General features: G+C 45.4%; 1 protein-coding gene across 1 annotated transcript in view; it reads left to right on the top strand.

Annotated features, from left to right (window-relative positions):
• LOC126545589 (protease-associated domain-containing protein 1) overlaps window positions 1–17,767 on the top strand; it is a 112,252-nt gene extending 94,485 nt beyond the window's left edge. The window contains exon 4 of the mRNA XM_050193507.3: window positions 17,459–17,767. Within this exon, the coding sequence (XP_050049464.1) occupies window positions 17,459–17,747 (289 nt within the window). The 3' untranslated portion in view covers window positions 17,748–17,767. The remainder of the gene's footprint in view (window positions 1–17,458) is intronic.
• The last annotated feature ends 408 nt before the right edge of the window (window positions 17,768–18,175 follow it).

Here is an 18,175-nt window from a genome sequence, read left to right as displayed (position 1 = left end):
TTCGCATGACTTCTCTGGAGCAGAGCGGATGCAGTTTTTTGCTATACCTCTTTTTACAAGCTTGTAGTGGGCCGATTGATAATTAAGAATTTGCCTAGTAAACGAATCCCAGAAGAAGCCAGCCTGCAAAATAAAGCACACCAAAGCCCTCGTTGAATGTGACGTCGGTGTTGTGCATAGTATTCCCCTCGCCTGTGGGAAATGCTATATTGGCCAAACCGGGTGCTATCTGAATGAACGCCTGCTAGAGCCCATCGCAGGAATGCTACTTCACTAAGTGGCGCTGGTCATTTAGCCGACCACATTCACCGTTGCTCGCACAAGCCAGCATGCAAGGCGTTTTTCGAACAAACACGTGTGTTGTGCAAATATAGAAATCAGAAAAACCGGGAAATTTTTGAAGCATTTTGTATCTCCAATTAGAACGATTACTGTGTCAGTGCTCCTTCTGTTGTACTCGGGAAAAAAGAACTTGATTATCTCAGGGCAAACAGGTGTGTCGAATCAGCTAAGTAGGGCGGGAGATGAGCAAGATTGTACTGAGTGATGTAAAAAAGAGAGGGAAAGGTTCTTTCACCTTTTTTTCACTTTTTGCTTTTATTCCTTTCTTCTTTTAGTTTGACACTTCTGATGACTGTTGCCTGGACTAAGGAAATATTTTTGGGTGGTCCTGCGCACTAGCAACCCCACCCCCTCCCCCTGTGTACATAAAGCCCTGTTTTCCACGAATAAAATTCAGTTGAAGTCCGGCGTTCGTGTTGTCTTTCTCTTCTCGTCCGTGTTCAAGTGTGCACTGGAACGATGTTTCATAATGCCCATCCAAGGAGACATATTCCCAATTCTCTTTAGTTTTGTAAGTGTGAAGATTTTTTCACAGTGCACGATAGCTTCTTTAATTTCACCCACAGTTCATTAACAGTGCCGGAAGACTCAATTGAAAAATTATCTAGTGCCTCCTCTAAGTAATCTATTACGCTTTCGTCGGCAGCCCGGTTGTAGTCATTAATTTCAATACGCGAGGGTTTAGTGTAACAGTTAGGGCCCATATTTGTGTTGCGTACTGTCAACACTAAAATCTTATGATCCAAGATACCATCATCTATGCTAATACTTGTTGATAATGATCCTGACACGAGAGCCAGGTCTAGCAGCGACGACGTGTCTCCCTGCGCACGTGTGGTTCTTTGACAATTTGGGATAAAGAAAAACTGAACATTATATCCAAAAGTTGCTCAGAACTCTGCTTTCCTTCCTGTGCCCGCAGTTAGCTATTCCCAATTTATGTCCAGTAAGTTGAAATCCCCTGTTAGCATTTTCTTAATGCGTGGGTTTGTCACGCTCTGTAGATAGTCATGCACTTGTGCTAGATATTCATCTGGCGCTCCTGGACATCTATAAATAGCTCCTATTAAGAGCGAGTTCTCATTAAGCTTAACCCTACACTATGTACTCTCGTGATTTGCTATGCCTATTTCTCTTTGGAAGGGTAGGTAGTTCTTTATCGTAATAGCCACTCCACCTCCACGCCAGTCACGATCTGTGCGTAACAATGTATACGAGGAGGGGACTACAACTAGCTGAATTATGGATTTCAGGATGGAGCCAGGTTTCTGTGATTATGATAACATCTGGAGAATACAGTAGTATTAATTCTTAACATTTATCCACTTTATTAACAAAACTATGGGCATTCAAACAAAGCAACGAAACCGAGGCAGGATTTCCATTCCGCAAGGCGGTCGTACCACTATGCCCCGTATCAATGTCTTGATTTGCCTGCCCTACTTGGACTCGCTTACTTTCGCGATCATTCCACACGTATAGCTGGTCGTTTATCCTAAGTTTGTAAAATACAAGCGTATCTTTATCGCCGTTTGCCCGATTATCTTTGGCTGACTGCCATAGCTTTCTACGCCTCTCGCGAACATCGGCAGAGTAATCTTCCGATATCGATAGCGAACTGCCTTTCAGCTTGAAAGCATTGCGCAAGATTCACAGTTTTTCCGTGAAATCATAAAAGCGCAAGATTACAGGACGCTCTCGATTTTCTTTATTAGAGCCAACTCTGTGAATATGCCCCATTGAACTTACTTCAACGCCCAATATATCCCTGATAACGTCAGTCACAACTTTTTGTTGAAGTGTTGCGTAATCTTCCCGTATGGTTTCTTTCAAGCCGTATACCACGATGTTATTTCTTCAACTGCGGTTTTCTAAATCACAAATCTTGTTAATTTGGTTCACATCTGCGTGCGTCGCTTTGACTGCTGCTACGCACTCATCTACTTTTTCATGGTGTTGTCTTAATGTAGACAATGCAGTTTCTACTTGCATTAACTTTTGATGTACACTCTCGAGTCCACTTTCTAGAGTAGCCTGTGAAGTCTTAATTGAAGCGACCATGGCAAGAATTTGGTCCAGCTTATCCGGACCGGGATTCTCCTCGACATCACCACTAAGTTGTAAAAGCAATTGGACAACACAGAACGACCCGTAGCAATAAGGTAGCAGACACTGTGGGCTTGGCAGCACGATAAGACCTACGCAGTTGCTTTTTATGCAATTGGAAAAAGACCATTTGTCACTAACCTGGACAAAGAAGAGCACGAAGTTTAACATCGTGCGCCGAATGATGCCGCCAAGCCCACTGGCCTGCCCTTGCTGGTGTTCTCGGTTTTTAAGCGTTTCTCACGATGTTATCGATGCCGCTGGTAATCCAAAGGGCTGGTCCAGTCGGGAAGTTATCTGCAGCGCTTCCTCGTGAGGCGATGGTGTCAGTAGAGGCATCAGGTTGACTATCAGGCGAGGCATCACCGGTTACTAGCTGGTTGTCGAACTGTGGTAATCCAAGAGCAACGGCAAGGTGCCATTGCTTGGCCAGCATACATCCACGAGCACCTGGACAAAGAAGAACACGAAGTTTAACATTGTGCGCCGAACGATGCCACCGAAGCCCTCTGCCGCCAAGCCATCATCTTTTTATTTACTCGAAGGGCACAAGATAGCCCACAATAAATAGTTGTGTCTGAACTCCTTGAACTGTTCGTTACAATATGACCCAAAGGGTGTAAACATTTTTAAGAGTGTGGCCCAGCACCCCCGTCATTGGTATATTTTGCTGTGCGCAAATCAGCATTCTGTAGATCTTGTCTTGTTTTTTGCGCTGTTTTCTTCTTAACAGTGTGTACAAACTAGCCTAACAGCAAGCTCTTCTCAAATTTATGAACACAATGAAAGTCGGAGACAAGGGAACGAAAGAGAAGAAAAAATATGCGGATCTCACGCACTGTGGAAAATAATGTAAGGGAAGCTATCTATGCTGTTTGCTTTGAGTGACGATAAGTAGTGATGATTGACGGCGAATGTGTAATTACTTCAACCTTTAGTCGAATGCAAGAGTAGTGTGTTGATGTTAAACGTTACCTTGCGTGCACCACTGCTGTTTGTCTGCGTAGTACGCAGATCACACAGTTAGACGTGTTTGCTTCAGGCGCAGTGCACCATTGTTCATAATCTCTGAGAGGGTTGAACATTATCATTGCTGCACATGGCACATCGCATTGTGGCAGAAGTATTAAACTTGAATTGGATTATGGGGCTCTGCGTGCCAGAACCGCAATCTGATTATGAGGCGCGCCGGAGTGGCGGACTTCGGATTAATCGTGACACCCTGGTATTCTTTAACGTGTGCCTAGGTGTACTTGTGCTTTTTATTTCGCCCCTCGTCGACATTCGGCTTCCAAGGTCGGAATCAAACCCGCGACCTCGAGCAATTCCATAGCCGCAATGCTACTGCGGCGGGCACAGAAGTGTTGATTTGACGTGCGACCGCTTCCGCAGAGTGGCCTAGACCCTACTCTGCATTTGAATGCGGCTTTGCTTCTGCACGGCCAGCGGAAGTTGTCCCCTTTTTTATTTTTCAGAAATCATCATGATCATTTATTAACCGTTAAGGACCCTTAACAGGGCATTACATAAGGGGGGGGGGGAGGGAAACAATATTGAAATAACATATAATGGAGAGAATGCTAGTCAACAATGAACCAACTACGTTACAAGTACAGAGCGCGTGCACACACACACACAAAGGATACAGTAAAGAGCAGTGGAAAACACAAGGCAAGAAATAAAGTAACACATACATCCTTCTATAGAAGTACTGGATGGAGCAAGTAGTTAGTAATAAGCTAACAAATGAAGATATACTTTGTAGTAAGAGACTGACACCCAACCGGACATTGAAGTACAAGTCAAAGTATACAAAGCATAATGTAAATCAATATCTTCTATTGGACAGTGCCTGTAACATAAAAATGGTGCGAGAAAACAAAAATGCGTAGTTCAAGTTATTTAACAAAGAGCTCAGTTAAGGACTGCCTGAATTTTTCTGGATTCCTCTCAAGAGCAACTGCTTCGGGAAGGCAATTCCAGTCTTCAATGGCTGTGGGAAGAAACGATTTGTTGAATGCAAGAGTCGAACCATGAAGGCGTTGGACGCTGTTGGAGTTGAACAGGCGACGAGAAGTTCGAGCAGGTGGCAGTAACAGTGTACCATGCAGGTTAGAAAAGTTGTGATATAGCTTATGGAACAGACTGAGACGTGAGATTCTGCGCCTTACTGCTAAAGGGGGTAGTTCAAGAGTACATTTAATGTGGATTACGCTGACGTGTGTATTATAGTTTGACGAAATAAATCGGGCAGCACGATTTTGGACTGACTCGAGAGAGGTAATTAAATAATCTTGGTAAGGGCTCCAAATGGGAGAGTCATATTCGAGTTTGGTCCTAACGAAGGTTTCGTAAGCTATTTTGCTGATTTCCAAGGGGGGGGGGCAGACGTAGTGTTCTTTTTAAGTAACCTAGCGACCTTGAGGTATCAGTTACAACATTCGAGATATGCTTCGACCATGTCAGTTTACTGTTAAGAGGAAGCTTTAGCTCGGGCCCAACTCCGACGCGGCCTATTCAAATGCATGTAAAACGCAAAAACGTTTTTATGAGATAACCCCTGGACGGATTTTAATTAAATTTGTTGCATATGAAAGAGAAAGTTAAATTCTAGTGACTGTTGGAAGCAGAATTTCGATTTAGCGTTTGAATTTTCTTAAAAAGATTTTCACATATTTGACCGTTTGAAAAAGAACAGAAGCACGAAGTTTACAAATTCATAGCTCTGCATAAAGAACTGATATCGCAGTTCTGTAAACGGCATCCATTAGATCATTCAAAGCGGACAAATTCGATATGTCGTTTTCATCTTACGTGAATTTGTTACATTGGTTACAAGGGTTCTGCAAAAGTGGTATTTCCCTACTACTAAATTTTTTTATATTCATGTGTAACATATCAATTTTGTCCGCTTTAGATGTACTATTACATAATATTAACACAATTGTATTATCATTTTTCGTTGTTGAGTTAGAGTTGTAAACTTGATAGTATAGTTTTTTTGAAAATTTTTGATTTTTGCCAACTTTTAATAAAAAATTGACAACTAACTTGAAAATTCGAAACCACCAGTCACTAGAGTTTAAGTTTTCCTTTTAAATGCAACAAACCTCGTCAAATTTGGTGCAGTGGTTGCCGAGAAAAACGAATTCTCCGTTTACATGTATTTAGATAGGAGCACCCGAGCTAAAGCTTCCTCTTAATGAGGATGCCTAGGTGTCGGTAAGAGCTAGCATGTGATAAAGCTGTCGAATTAAGGGAATATTGAAAGATCAGATTAGCTTTTTTCGTGAAACAACCATGCATGTGCACTTTGAGGTGTTAGGCTCCATCAACCAGCGCAAGCACCACGTTTGAATTAGGTTTAGGTCGCATTGTAGTAATGATTGATCACTACTGTTTGAGATTCGATGATATACAACGCAATAATCAGCAAAGAGGCGAATAGATGACGTTATTCCAGATGGCAAGTCATTTATGAAGATAAGAAAGAGAATCGGGCCAAGAACTGATCCCTGAGGGACGCCGGATACCTACTTGTGCTGCTGTTGAAAGCTTATTGCCAATGACTGTGAACTGAGATCGTGCTGTTAGAAAGCTTTTGATCCATGACAAGGTAAGCGAGTCAAGACTATCCAGTGCCAGCCACGTGGATGGGGCCTGCACTGGCATGGGCAGCGATAGGAAAGAAGGTCAGGCAGGTTCAGACAGGAATAGCTACGCACACATGGCAACTAGGAAGTCAGGAGGCGAAGGAGAGGAGGGGAACAAACTAACCCCAAGGAATGAGGTCACAGTCAGTGATAAGAGGCAGCATAATCTGGAAGTTACAAGGGAGGAAGGGAATACCGTAGTGCTCATTGGTGTTGACTAAAATATGAGTAGGTGCAACAGAACTATAATGGAGCGTGTAAAGGGTGATAAGCGGGTAGCAGTCGGGGTGTTCCCAGGCAGGACAATGTACGCAGTACTGAGAGAGACAAAAAGCGAACTTTCTAAGAATGTTGCAGAGCACAATTTGGTAGTGGTAGTGGCGGGGCTAAATGATGTCCTGAATGGTGAAGCCGCAAAAGTAGTTGAAAGATTAGCAGAGGGAGTTGACAATTTAAGGGCGATAGCACAGCAAGTCCAGATCGTGGTATGCACAGTGCCAGAGGTGCAAGGACGAAACGGATAAATTACGAAGGACGTTGTGGCTGTTAATCGGGAGATAAGAAAGCTAAGCCAGGAGAAAGGCTTTGAAGTGGCAGACATAAACAGAGAAGTGCATAGAGCAGGCTTTGGCGGAGGCTTTACACGAGATGGCATCCACTTTAATGGAAAGCTAGGAGCCGAGATTGGCTGGCGCCTGGCAGGCCAGGCAGTAGCTTTTTTGGGGGGTCTACTATGGCTCCGGGCGTAGGGGTAGGTAGAAACAATGTAGAAAGTGCAACAATAGAGGCTGACGCCGATAAAATGGCCACTAGGAGGTCGAGGAAGAAAGCTACAAAAAAGAAATTTAACACCAGGATCAGGTACATAAACATGCAAGGTGGTAGAAAGAAAGCGAAGTGGTTAGATATACAACAGCAGTTAAAGGACGAAGAAGTAGGTGTTGTTGGATTCTCAGTGCTGACGCCCGTCGTTGCAAATGGGTCGCAAGCCCCAAGGGTAGCGTTGGCCTGGCGGCCTGGGGCACTGGAAGCATCCGAAGGTCCCGGCAAAGCATGAGTCGACTGGTAACAGAACAACTGGTTTATTCTAACATCGCAAAAGAGCGGGCGGTCAGGTCGACCGAAGTGAGAGACGGGAGAGCACGTAACTCGACAGAAGAAATCGGAGCCTCTCTCTTGGCGTCCGGGGGCAGCTGCTCTTATACTTTCGCAGTTGAGGGCAAGAAGGAAGGCCTCGTGACGAGACCACGTGACGGCGGGTACGGACAGACTGAGAGACACGTTGAGACGAGTGTAGTGACGCATCGCCAAGCTGGCGCCTGTCAGACCTCCTCGCTTCACACTTGGGGAGCTCCTCTCCCCGGCTGCCGCGCTTTGACAAGCGTGGGCACACACACACGCACACACGAAGACACGTGGCACTGAAACACGCCTGGACGCGCTTGGCGGGGAGACTGCGGGAGCTCCGAACGGGCCAAAATGTCCGCCGCTTTGATCGAAGCTCCGGCGTCCGTTGCATCCGCGCCGGCTATACCGCGCGTTGTAGGCGAAACGTAACAGTGTATATGCACTATGCGAAACACATCTCAGGTATCTAGAAGACCCACCGTTTATTGAGGGCTATGTCTGGGAAGGGAGCAACAGAACAACAACGGAGAGGAGGGGAGGAGGAGTAGGTATGCTGATACATCAAGGAACAAATTGGCAAAGAATAAAGTCAACTTGCAAAGAACATGTGTGGGTATCAGGTACGTATGCCGGTAAAAAGACATGGCTAGGAGTAGTTTATTTAGGGACAGGGGACAAATACAGGCAAGAGAACAAGGATCTAGTGAACTGCCTCAATGACTATATAAAGCAGTTTGGAGAAGGTGCCGATATTATTCTGCTGGGGGACATGAATGGCCACATCGAGGACCTGGATGGATACACAGATTGTAACGGGAAGTTGATGCTAGACTTCTGTGAGCGACACAACCTAGTTATAGTAAATAGAGAAACTGTGAGGGACAAATCACGTGGGAATCCCGTAACAGGCAAACGACCATTGACTACTGCTTAATGTCTCAGGGGAAGTACAGCGTCAGAAGTGATCATAAGCGTATTAGTCTACAGCTGGGAGCCCTCTTCAAAAGAGAAATGCAGGGAAGTCAAAAAGAGTACGCAAAATTAAATGACGAACAAATAGCAGCCGGCATAGAGGAAGCAATAGAGAAACATCCCATAGAAAAGAGTGGGATTATGATCAGAACTACTCACTAGTACAAAAAAAAAAAAAAGTAAAAGGTGTAAACCGCTGGAGAGGAAAGAGGAACCCACGAAGTTGGTGGAATAAGGAAATTGGGGAGGCCATCGAACAACAACGGTTGGCATCGCGGGAACACAGTGAAGCAAAGAGGGCGCAGTTATCGGAAGAGGAAATAGGCCAAAAAGGGAAATCTTATCAACAAAAGAAACAAGTGCAGGTCCTCGTCCATGCTAAAATAAAGCAGGGGCCCTATAACATAAAACTGTTCCAATATGTTTTTATTCCAATCTCCTGACGTCAAATTTGCGTAACCGCCGACGCAAGCATCGAGCGGTGGCACGCAGGGTTGTTTAAACAGACCAATCAAATGCTTTCCTCGTTTATAGGAGGTCTCTTTTGTTTGCTTTAAAAACGAATAACATTGCCTACACTGAGCGGCTTGTCTTGTCTAATTGGCTGATAAGAGGCGAGGAGCACGGCTCAAGTGGAGAGGGATTCGATGGGGCCTAGCCGTGCACTGAAAATCGATAACCGGATGAAGAGGGTGGTGCGGCGTCTGCGATTGGTCCGCTTTCCCTTAGCTTGGGGTGGCTCATCGAAAATTGCAGCGGCATGCAATGGAAGCTTAAGAATGCCTCTAAAGAAATCTTCAGCAAAGAAAAGTTGGTTGAGCGAGGTCATAAACGTGCCAAAAGTGCTCGAAAACGTTACACAGCCACGCAAAAAGTATTATTGTATGCAAATAAACCCATGCTCTCCGGCAGGTGCGAGTAGTCGGTGCCTGAGCGATCGGCGGCAGCCATCTTTTATTCCTTTCGGAATGGGACAGCCTGCGGCTATTCAGAGAAAAATTCAGTTTTGTTCGACATATTAATGCATCTTTAACGCGTACACGTCACTTTGACGTGGTGAGTTTTCACGGTTTTGTGACGTCGGGTGACAGGCAGGTGTGACCAATAGACGAGGTCTAGTGGAGAAAAGGCGTCGAATCAGAAATAACTATTTTTCTTTTGTTCTTTGCAGTCATGCATAATCAGTGTGTTCACATCATATCAGATGGGGAGTTACCGCAGTTTTCCCGACGTCGCGTGACAGACAGGCAAAGTGGGGGTGGTTGCAAAAAGTTGTCGGCCAATGGCAGAGAGATGATTGCAGAATTGGAATAGAAAAGTTTGGAATCAAATTAATCTTTATTTTCCAGTAAAAGCAACAGAACTGGATGGTCATTTTGGGCTAAAAGCTACGATAGTAGCTTGACGGAGCCCAAAAGACCTCACATGGCAACATCAACTTGGCACATGATCAAACACTGTAGTAGATATATACATATATGTGAGGCAAAAACACAGTAGTCATGACTGCATTATAAATAACTATGCCATAGTGCACCGTAGTAATGACAGCAAATGCATATACGCAGAAGAGAAAAACATGCGTTTCTGCAAGACAATGGAAACGGAATATTATAACTGAAACAAAATATCATAACTGAACAAAATATTGTCAGAGTTGCTTCTCATTGTAACCTGCAATATCTACATATTTGTTGAGAATAAACGGTATGTTGCAGGCTAGCGATTGGTGTTTGTAGTAGTATGTACGGAAATGTGGAGTAATCCATTTGTTAGATTTTCTTGTGTTTAGCATAGGCTGACGGTGTTGTAAGCATGCTAGACGTTCAGTAAAGTTCTTTACTATTGTCAGAAAATTGCATCGCATATAATAAACGGTATGTGTAAAGGTGATCTACTCTGACAATACTAAACAATGTATATGCATCTCTAGTCGTAGCAAAGGTTCCAGGTTTCCGATGTGACGAATAATTTTTTCTGTAATATCAAAAGTCTGTTTATATTGGCTTTAGTTGTACACCAGACCAATGCACAGTAGTTTAGGAGTGAATTGAAAAGGGCGTAATATATCTATAGTTCGGCGGAGGCTCGCAGCATGCCGCAACAACGGCATAGTACTCCTGTCACAGAGGATAGTTTTTTACATAGATAGCTTACATGTGTATCCCAAGTTAAAGTAGATGAAAAATGAACACCAAGAATTTTGTAACTGTCAACAATCCCTATTTCTCGATCCTCAAAAATTATTTATGGTTCAATGTTGCCTTTTTGTTTTTCGCTTGAAATATCATAACCTTTGTCTTTGTTGCATTAATCTTAAGTTGATTTTCCTTAGACCATATAGATAGCTTCTTTAGTAAATTGTTACATTGTGATGATAACTGGTTTATGTCAGATCCTTCCATTAAAATGGTGCTGTCGTCTGCATATATAATAAATTAGCTTTATGTTACAGTGCCCCGGTCCTCTGATCACTGGCTGGCTGAAGTTCACGATGCAACTAAAGGGGGTCAAGAAAATTCTGGAAACATATAAGCTGGCTGGGTAAAGCAAATCACAAAGCAGGAATAGATTCACGATGATGAGGGAAAATGTTTAGAGGGAGATGACACTGTGAACTACATTGGTTCAGTTATAGCTGAGTAATCTAGGAAAGACGATAGGGTAATCGCCCCAAATGAAGGAGCAACACAGGAAAGCACAATAGAAAACAGCTTAGAACTGATCAATCTTAACTGAAAAAAGGCGGAAGCATATGTTCCAAGATGCACGTCCGCAGGAATAGATGAAATTTCAATCAAGTTAATTAGTGAACTTGGCCCAAGAAGCAAGGAAACGCTGATAAAAGCATTGGAGGCAGTCATAACAAATAAGCAAATTCCACACAGCTGGAAACAGAGTAAAATGAATTTGATTTGTAAAGGGGAAGGCGATAAGACGAACATAAAATCCTTCCGACCAATTACGATAACATCAGTTTTATATTATAGTTATATATAGGCTGGCAATGCAGGCGATGAAATTAAAAGTGCAGTCATAGGTAGAAAGTAATGGAATACTCGGAGAACTTAGAACGGGTTCAGAAATGGTAGGCGCTTAGATGATAGCCTGTTCGTGCTTACCTAGTGCATAGAAATAGCTATGGCAGAAAATATACCTCTGTATTTAGCCTTCCTGGACAAAAGTGATGCATACGACAACGTGAACAGGGAACTCCTGTGGAACATATTGTCACGTGGTGGTGACGGAGACGTGACCTGCTTCTCCGCAGTGGTAGCAGAGCGGGTGGTGGTCAGGAGCGCGCCAAACGTCTGTCTTCCTCGGGTAGCAGCGCTGGGCGACGGGTGGGCGTGCTGGGAGCGGCAGCGGTGGTCAACGGAATTGCGGCATTGCAAGGCCCTGGCGCGGTCGTGGAGGGGGACCTTGATGGCGAGCGACGGCGACGTAGGTCATCGCTTCTCGCTGGTGCTGCGATGATTGTAGTTGCACCTCGGGAAGTCCAAGCGATCGCTGGACTTCTTTTTGGACGATTTTGGCAATTGAGACCACATGAGGTTGCGATGAAGGGAACAGCTTCTGTAGCTCCTCCCGCACGACCGCTCGGATAGTCTCGCGCAGGTCGTCGGTGGCCAGTGACTCCGGCGTAGCTTGTCGAGTTTGTGCGGCAGTTGAATTGCCGGTTCCGCATTTCCAGTGTCTTCTCGATGCTAGTGGCCTCGCGAAGAAACTCGTCGACAGTCTTCGGTGGGCTTCGTACCATTTCGGCGAAAAGTTCCTCCTTTACACCACACATCAGTAGGCGGACTTTCTTCTCCTCGGACATATCCGGCTTGGCATGGCGGAACAGACGGCTCATTTCTTCCGTAAAGATGGCAACATTCTCGTTAGGTAGCCGCACTCGGGCGTTCAGCATAGCTTCGGCCCTTTCCTTGCGCACGACGCTTGTAAAGGTGCACAGGAAGCTGCTACGGAACAGGTCCCATGTTGTCAAAGTCGACTTCCTGTTCTCAAACCACGTTCTGGCGTCGTCTTCTAAGGTGAAGTATACATGCCGCAGCTTGTCGTCGGAGTCCCAGTTGTTGAAAGTCGCGATTCGTTCCTAGGTCTCCAGCCAGGATTCAGGGTCTTCACTCACTGCTCCATGGAAGGTCGGTGGGTCCCGAGGTTGTTGTAGGATAACGGGGGAAGCTGGGGCAGCCATTGGGGTTGTCTTGACCACGATCTTCTTTGTCGTCTCAGGTAGAAGTCCGTGCTCTGGGTACAGTCCTTGCAGTCTGCGGCTGGCACGCTGGTCTTGGGCGATGTTGGTTTTGTCCTTGGGCTTCGGGCTCGGATCGCGGCTTTGCGGGGGCGTTCGGTACATGAACGCACAAGCACCTCCACCAGATGTCACGTGGTGGTGACGTTGAAGAACACAGTAGCAGTACTGTGAAAGACAAAACTAACTTTATTGGGCGAACCTGTGCCCACAAAAACAGGCTACACTTATAGCACAACGATAGCGGCGAATGCGGTCGGCGATCGTCGAAAACCTGATCAGCGGGTCAAGCGCGTCACCTTTTATACATCAGTCGTCGAGTGTTCCAGAGTAATCGCTGGGACCCGCGTGCCTTCCACAAAGTTCTACATCATTTGCGTCGCGCACACATGCGGTCAGATTACACGAGGTTCGGTCACAGACAGCGGATGGAAGCATCGATAACATTCCAGACACTTCGGATACATGCAGGCACATCCTGCACTGTGCGATAACATTTGTCAGGCGGTGAAACGTGTCCCCCAATATAGACAAACAAGTACATGTGTCAATATTAAAAGATGAAGTTATCAGTCATGAGGTAATTGATTTTCTAAAAGAAATGTGTCTTGAAAATGTTAAAATAACATGGGAAGGAATTAAGAATATGACAACTGTCGAGGTACACAAAGGATTAAGGCAAGGTTCTCCTCTATCACCGCTGCTGTTCATGCTTTATATGATAAGTATGGAAAGAAGGCTACAAGGAAGCAATCTAGGGTATAATCTGTCGTACAGATTAGGTGGAAAGGTTGTTGAGCAATGACTACCGGGCTTAATGTATGCGGACGATATTGTACCGTTACCAGATAGCCAGGAAGAGTTGCAAACTCTGGTTAATTATTATGGAGACGAAGGAGACAGTCTAGGTTTCAGTTTTAGCGCATATAAGTCCGGTGGGATGTTTTTCAACGATACAACTGATCAGGAGCTTGCAATACAAGGCCATGAAATACCCCGAGTGGTCGAATACCAATATCTCGGGGTATGGATAAACAAAGGGCAGATGTACACGGAAAAGCACGAACAGTCTCTTGTAGCAAAAGGGCGAAGAGATGCCTGGATAATGAAACAGGGCATTGTGGGGGTGCAACAGGTATGAAGTACTGAGAGGTATTTGGAAAGGAATAATGGTTCCGCGGCTTACTTTCGGGAATGCGGTCCTGTGCTTAAGGGCAGAAGTTCAGTCAAGACTAGAAGTAAATCAGAGAGCTGTTGGAAGATTAGCACTAGGTGCCCACAGGAAAACCACAAACGAGGCAGTACAGGGGGATATAGGCTGGGCATCATTTGAAGCACGGGAAGCTCAGAGTAAAATCCTATACGGAAAACGACTGAGGAAATTGGACGATAACAGATGAGCAGCTAAGGTATTTAAATACCTATACAGAAAGAGCATTGACTCACAATGACAGGAAAGAACTAGGAAGCTAACCAGTAAGTATGCCAGACACGAGGACGGAGAAAGACAGAGCAATAAACGACAGGTTAAAAGTGCGGAAGGAAAAAATTGGATAAATTCAATGGAAAAGAAGCTTAGTGTTGAACTATATCGATACTGGAAAGAGCAAATCAGGAAGGAAGCGTTTTATGATAACTCAAGAGCCAGTGCCCTACTTTTCGAAGCTTGGTCAGGATGTCTTAAAACATGCAGCTATTAAAATAAATTTAACGAAGAAGACACATGTACTGTGTGTGATAAATCTGTAGAAACAATAGAACACCTCATACTAAAATGTGATGGTATCCATCCCGATTTCGATGCGGGCACGCTTCCTGAGGCCCTAGGGATTAGAGATAACCATGGTCATGTAAATAAATATGCTGTGGAAATTAGCAAAAAGTGATTTGAAGATTGGTGGCTATAAAGCAGAGAAGTGATGTAAGGTTAAAAGTGTAGGAAGAAGTATTTAAAGAAAATGACAAATTTTAATAACTTACAACACGGTTAAACAAAAATAAAAAGCTGAGCATGGTGGCAACTGCCATCACCTGTTTCAAAGGGGACGCTCCTACCTTCCTTCCATCCATCCATCCATCCATCCATCCATTCGCAGTGCCCCCTGGGCAATGCAAGAGCCCCATAAGGGAGGCGAACTCGCGGCAATGTAAGGCTTCAGCCAAGACACATGCACGATGTCCGTGGGGACACGCAAGTCCAGCGGAGTGATCTCGTAGTTGAAGTAGTAATTTAGCGCGATAAAAACCACAGAGACAAGAAAGGTGCACTTTTCTTCGTCCACTTTTCTTGTCTCTGGTTTTTATTGCGCTAAGTTACTGCTTCAGTTATGGAAAACCAATTTTCCCAACGATCAACTCTTCTAGAATACGGATGTCGTAGTTCACATTGCAAAGCTGGCACACTATCGTGTAGTGCCCTCTGTAGCGCGGCAGCAGCTTTTCAGACAAGCCGACGCGGCGACAAAGTGTCCATAAAAGGACAACGAACGTCCCGGTGTTAAAAAAAAAATTAAATTATGGGGTTCTACGTGCCAAAACCACTTTCTGATTATGAGGCACGCTGTAGTGGGGGACTCCGGAAATTTAGACCACCTAGAGTTCTTTAACGTGCACCTAAATCTAAGTACTCGGGTGTTTTTGAATTTCGCCGCCATTGAAATGCGGCCGCCGTGGCCGGGATTCGATCCCGCGACCTCGTGCTTAGCAGCCCAACACCATATATCCACGAAGCAACCACAGCGGGTGAACGTCCTGATATCATTTCAAATCGAACATCCCGATGTCGGCTTTCGTATCGGATCTTCTACGCGGCCTCAGACTCGGTGAGCCGGGAGCTGGCAATCTGCCGTGCCGTGCGAGCTCGGGCGAAGAGATGTCTTGAGCATATGCAGTGGGAGTGTTCGTTGAGGAAGGATGCAGTATGTCAAAGGGCAAAGAAGGGTGGCGGCCGAACAGGAGGTAAAAGGGTGAAAAGCCAGCGGTCTCGTGACGGAACGAATCATAGGCGAAGGTCATGAAGGGTAACGTGCTGTTCCAATCACTGCGGTTGTCAGAAACGTACATAGATAGCATTTCTGTCAACGTGCGATTGAGCCGCTCCGTCAGTCCATTTGTCTGCGAGCGCCTCCCCCCGTGGTTTCGTAGTGGTTTTGGCTTTGCGCTGCTAAGCACCAAGTTGCAGGATCAAATCTCAGCCGCGGCAGTCGCATTTCGCCTCCAGCAAAATGTAAAAATTCCCATGTACCGTGCATTAGGGGCACCTTAAAGGGCCCCTCACCAGACCCCATAGCAAATTTTGGTTATATGCTGGAAGTTGTTACGTGTCCTCTCGGGGGCGTTCTGCCGCAAAAATGTTTCAAATCAGCTCATTAATAGCCTAGATAGAAATATTTCAGTGCTGCAAACCCATGATTTCAGCAGGCGGGCATCCCCCATCTAGCCTACGCAAGCGAAATTCCTTCCCTGCGTTCTCCCATACCGGACCTCATGCCGGACCTCGAGGATCACGTGACGCATACGTCACAGGCTTCGCCTTCATTTCTTTCTTTTTTTTTTCTCTCTCTTTTTTTTCTATTTTCCTTTTCTTGCTCCTCGCTGTTTTGTTTTTTTGTTTTTTGTTTTCTTTTTTTCGGTGCTACGCACTTCCACCGACGGCGTCGCGCGCGAGCTGTTGTCTCGTTCGTGCAGCGCATGATTTTGCGCGCTGTGCACAAGGAAGCATGGCTAGCGGTATAATTCAGTGCTACACGAATACTGAGGCAGAACAAGCGGATCACAGAGCATGATCACGCGCTGGAACACGGTAGAAAATGGCATAGTTTCGGTACCTGCACACGTGACCGCACGACCATGGGAACAAGCAGACGATGCAGAAGTACATCTCTCTTGCTTCGGTGCGAAGTAAAACAAAAAACATGCAGACATTCCGTTCCTGTGTTTTATTATTTCTCTAAACTTCCATTCCTCAATTCAAGCAACAGATCGCACAGATAACAGATGTCTTGAATAATTCTCAAAGTCACGTGTCACCACGAGCGACGCCACACTGCAGACACGACTACGTAGGCGCAGGGCACGATTATGTCACCGTCCAGCTTGGAGTGTGGTGGCCGCGAGGAGAAGGAAAGATGGCGTTTGGTTTGAAATTTCAGATCTTTCCACGGCGTGTCGCGATGTAATACTTTGCAGTGTATGCTCCGCAATGTATGCTCCGCGCTTGTCAGCTCAAAATGGCCAGACCTGGTGAGGGGCCCTTTAAAGAACCCCTGGTGGTCGAAATTAATTCGGAGTCCCCACTAAAGCATGCCTCATAATCATATCATGGTTTTGGCACGTAAAACCGTAGAATTTCATTACATTTAATTTTGAAGATGGCCATACAGCTTCTAAAATTTCGCAGGCGAAAATGTCGAAAAAGCAAACTTCTAGTTACTTAAAATTCTCTAGAAGTTAACATGCACTTTCATAATTGCGCTCTGCGTATATTTGCAAGCGATTATATGCTAAATGATCAAATCGTGTAACTGACTGGTAGGCGAGAGTGGTTGCGCAATGGGTTGGTGGAGCGGGATTAACAAACAGTGCGCTATGTGCTAGATAATTGCTGTAATACAGTGTTATCTTGTCTGATACTGACCATCAGGCTAGCCACAAATGGCAGCACTGTGGAAATGTTTATTCCGCCAATAAAATGAGTACCATTTGGCATAGCTGGATTGACGTTTGATTGCCTTGTGGATTTCCTGGCTTGCTGACATTATGCTGACAAAGCGGACAAAGGTGTCAGCACTGTAGCAAACACCCGGAAGAGGAAGGCGCGAATATACAGCAAAAGATTTCACATTCGAGGCACAAAATGCGTGCAACGTCTACACTGTATGACCACACTTGTTTTCTATCGTTCGTTTAGACTCCAACTCTCATCAATGGTAATCACTATCACAAGTGTCTTGTTATGATAAAGTCGCAGCATAGCGTATCGACATACATTTCGTCGCAGGGGATGCTCGTTCCTGACCAAGTGCGTGGAGGTGCGGCGTCAGGGTGCACTGGCCGTCATTGTGGCAGACAGTGACCCAAGCAATGACGACCAGTACGTCGACATGATGGACGACAGCACGCGGCGTAACTGCAGCATACCCGCTGCATTCCTGCTGGGAAAGGATGGCTTCATGATTCGCCGGGGGCTGGAGGCACACGGCCTGAGACGAGCCCTCATCAACATCCCTGTCAATGTGAGCGGCGTGCCTGCTCACCGGCTACGCCAGCCACCATGGCTTGTCTGGTGAAAATAAACGGCCTGCACCTATGCTGTCTTTTATATAAACTGACATGTACGCTACTAACAAATGAAGGAAACAAAAGATTCTGTTCTGGGAAAAATTGGCTGGGGTTTAACTCGTTTAAACCTAGTTATTACGAGCGAAATGTCCGCTTGGGTTGGTTTTGGAAAGACTATATGCACACAGTGTTTTATTAAAGTTAGGCCACAGTCTTTCAGACATGTTATACACGCTGCCGAACAGGTTGTCCGTGAAGTTGTGGTGAAACCTGGCCGTCGCAGTCAAGCTTGCCGCCAGCCGAAGCGCGTGGTTCGTCAAACAATCGTTGTGGGTGTCGTTGCGTGTATCCACAGCTTCGTCTCCTTTTTGTTGGTGTTGCTGAACCATGGAGATGGTTGAAGTAGCTTCGATCTTGGCATGCTTCTGCGTTTGAC

Source organism: Dermacentor andersoni, chromosome 1 (genome assembly GCF_023375885.2).
Source record: "Dermacentor andersoni chromosome 1, qqDerAnde1_hic_scaffold, whole genome shotgun sequence".
In the NCBI taxonomy this organism is placed as follows: Eukaryota; Metazoa; Arthropoda; class Arachnida; order Ixodida; family Ixodidae; genus Dermacentor; species Dermacentor andersoni.
Note: the sequence above shows the minus strand (reverse complement) of the source record. Positions and strands in the feature narration are given on the sequence as shown.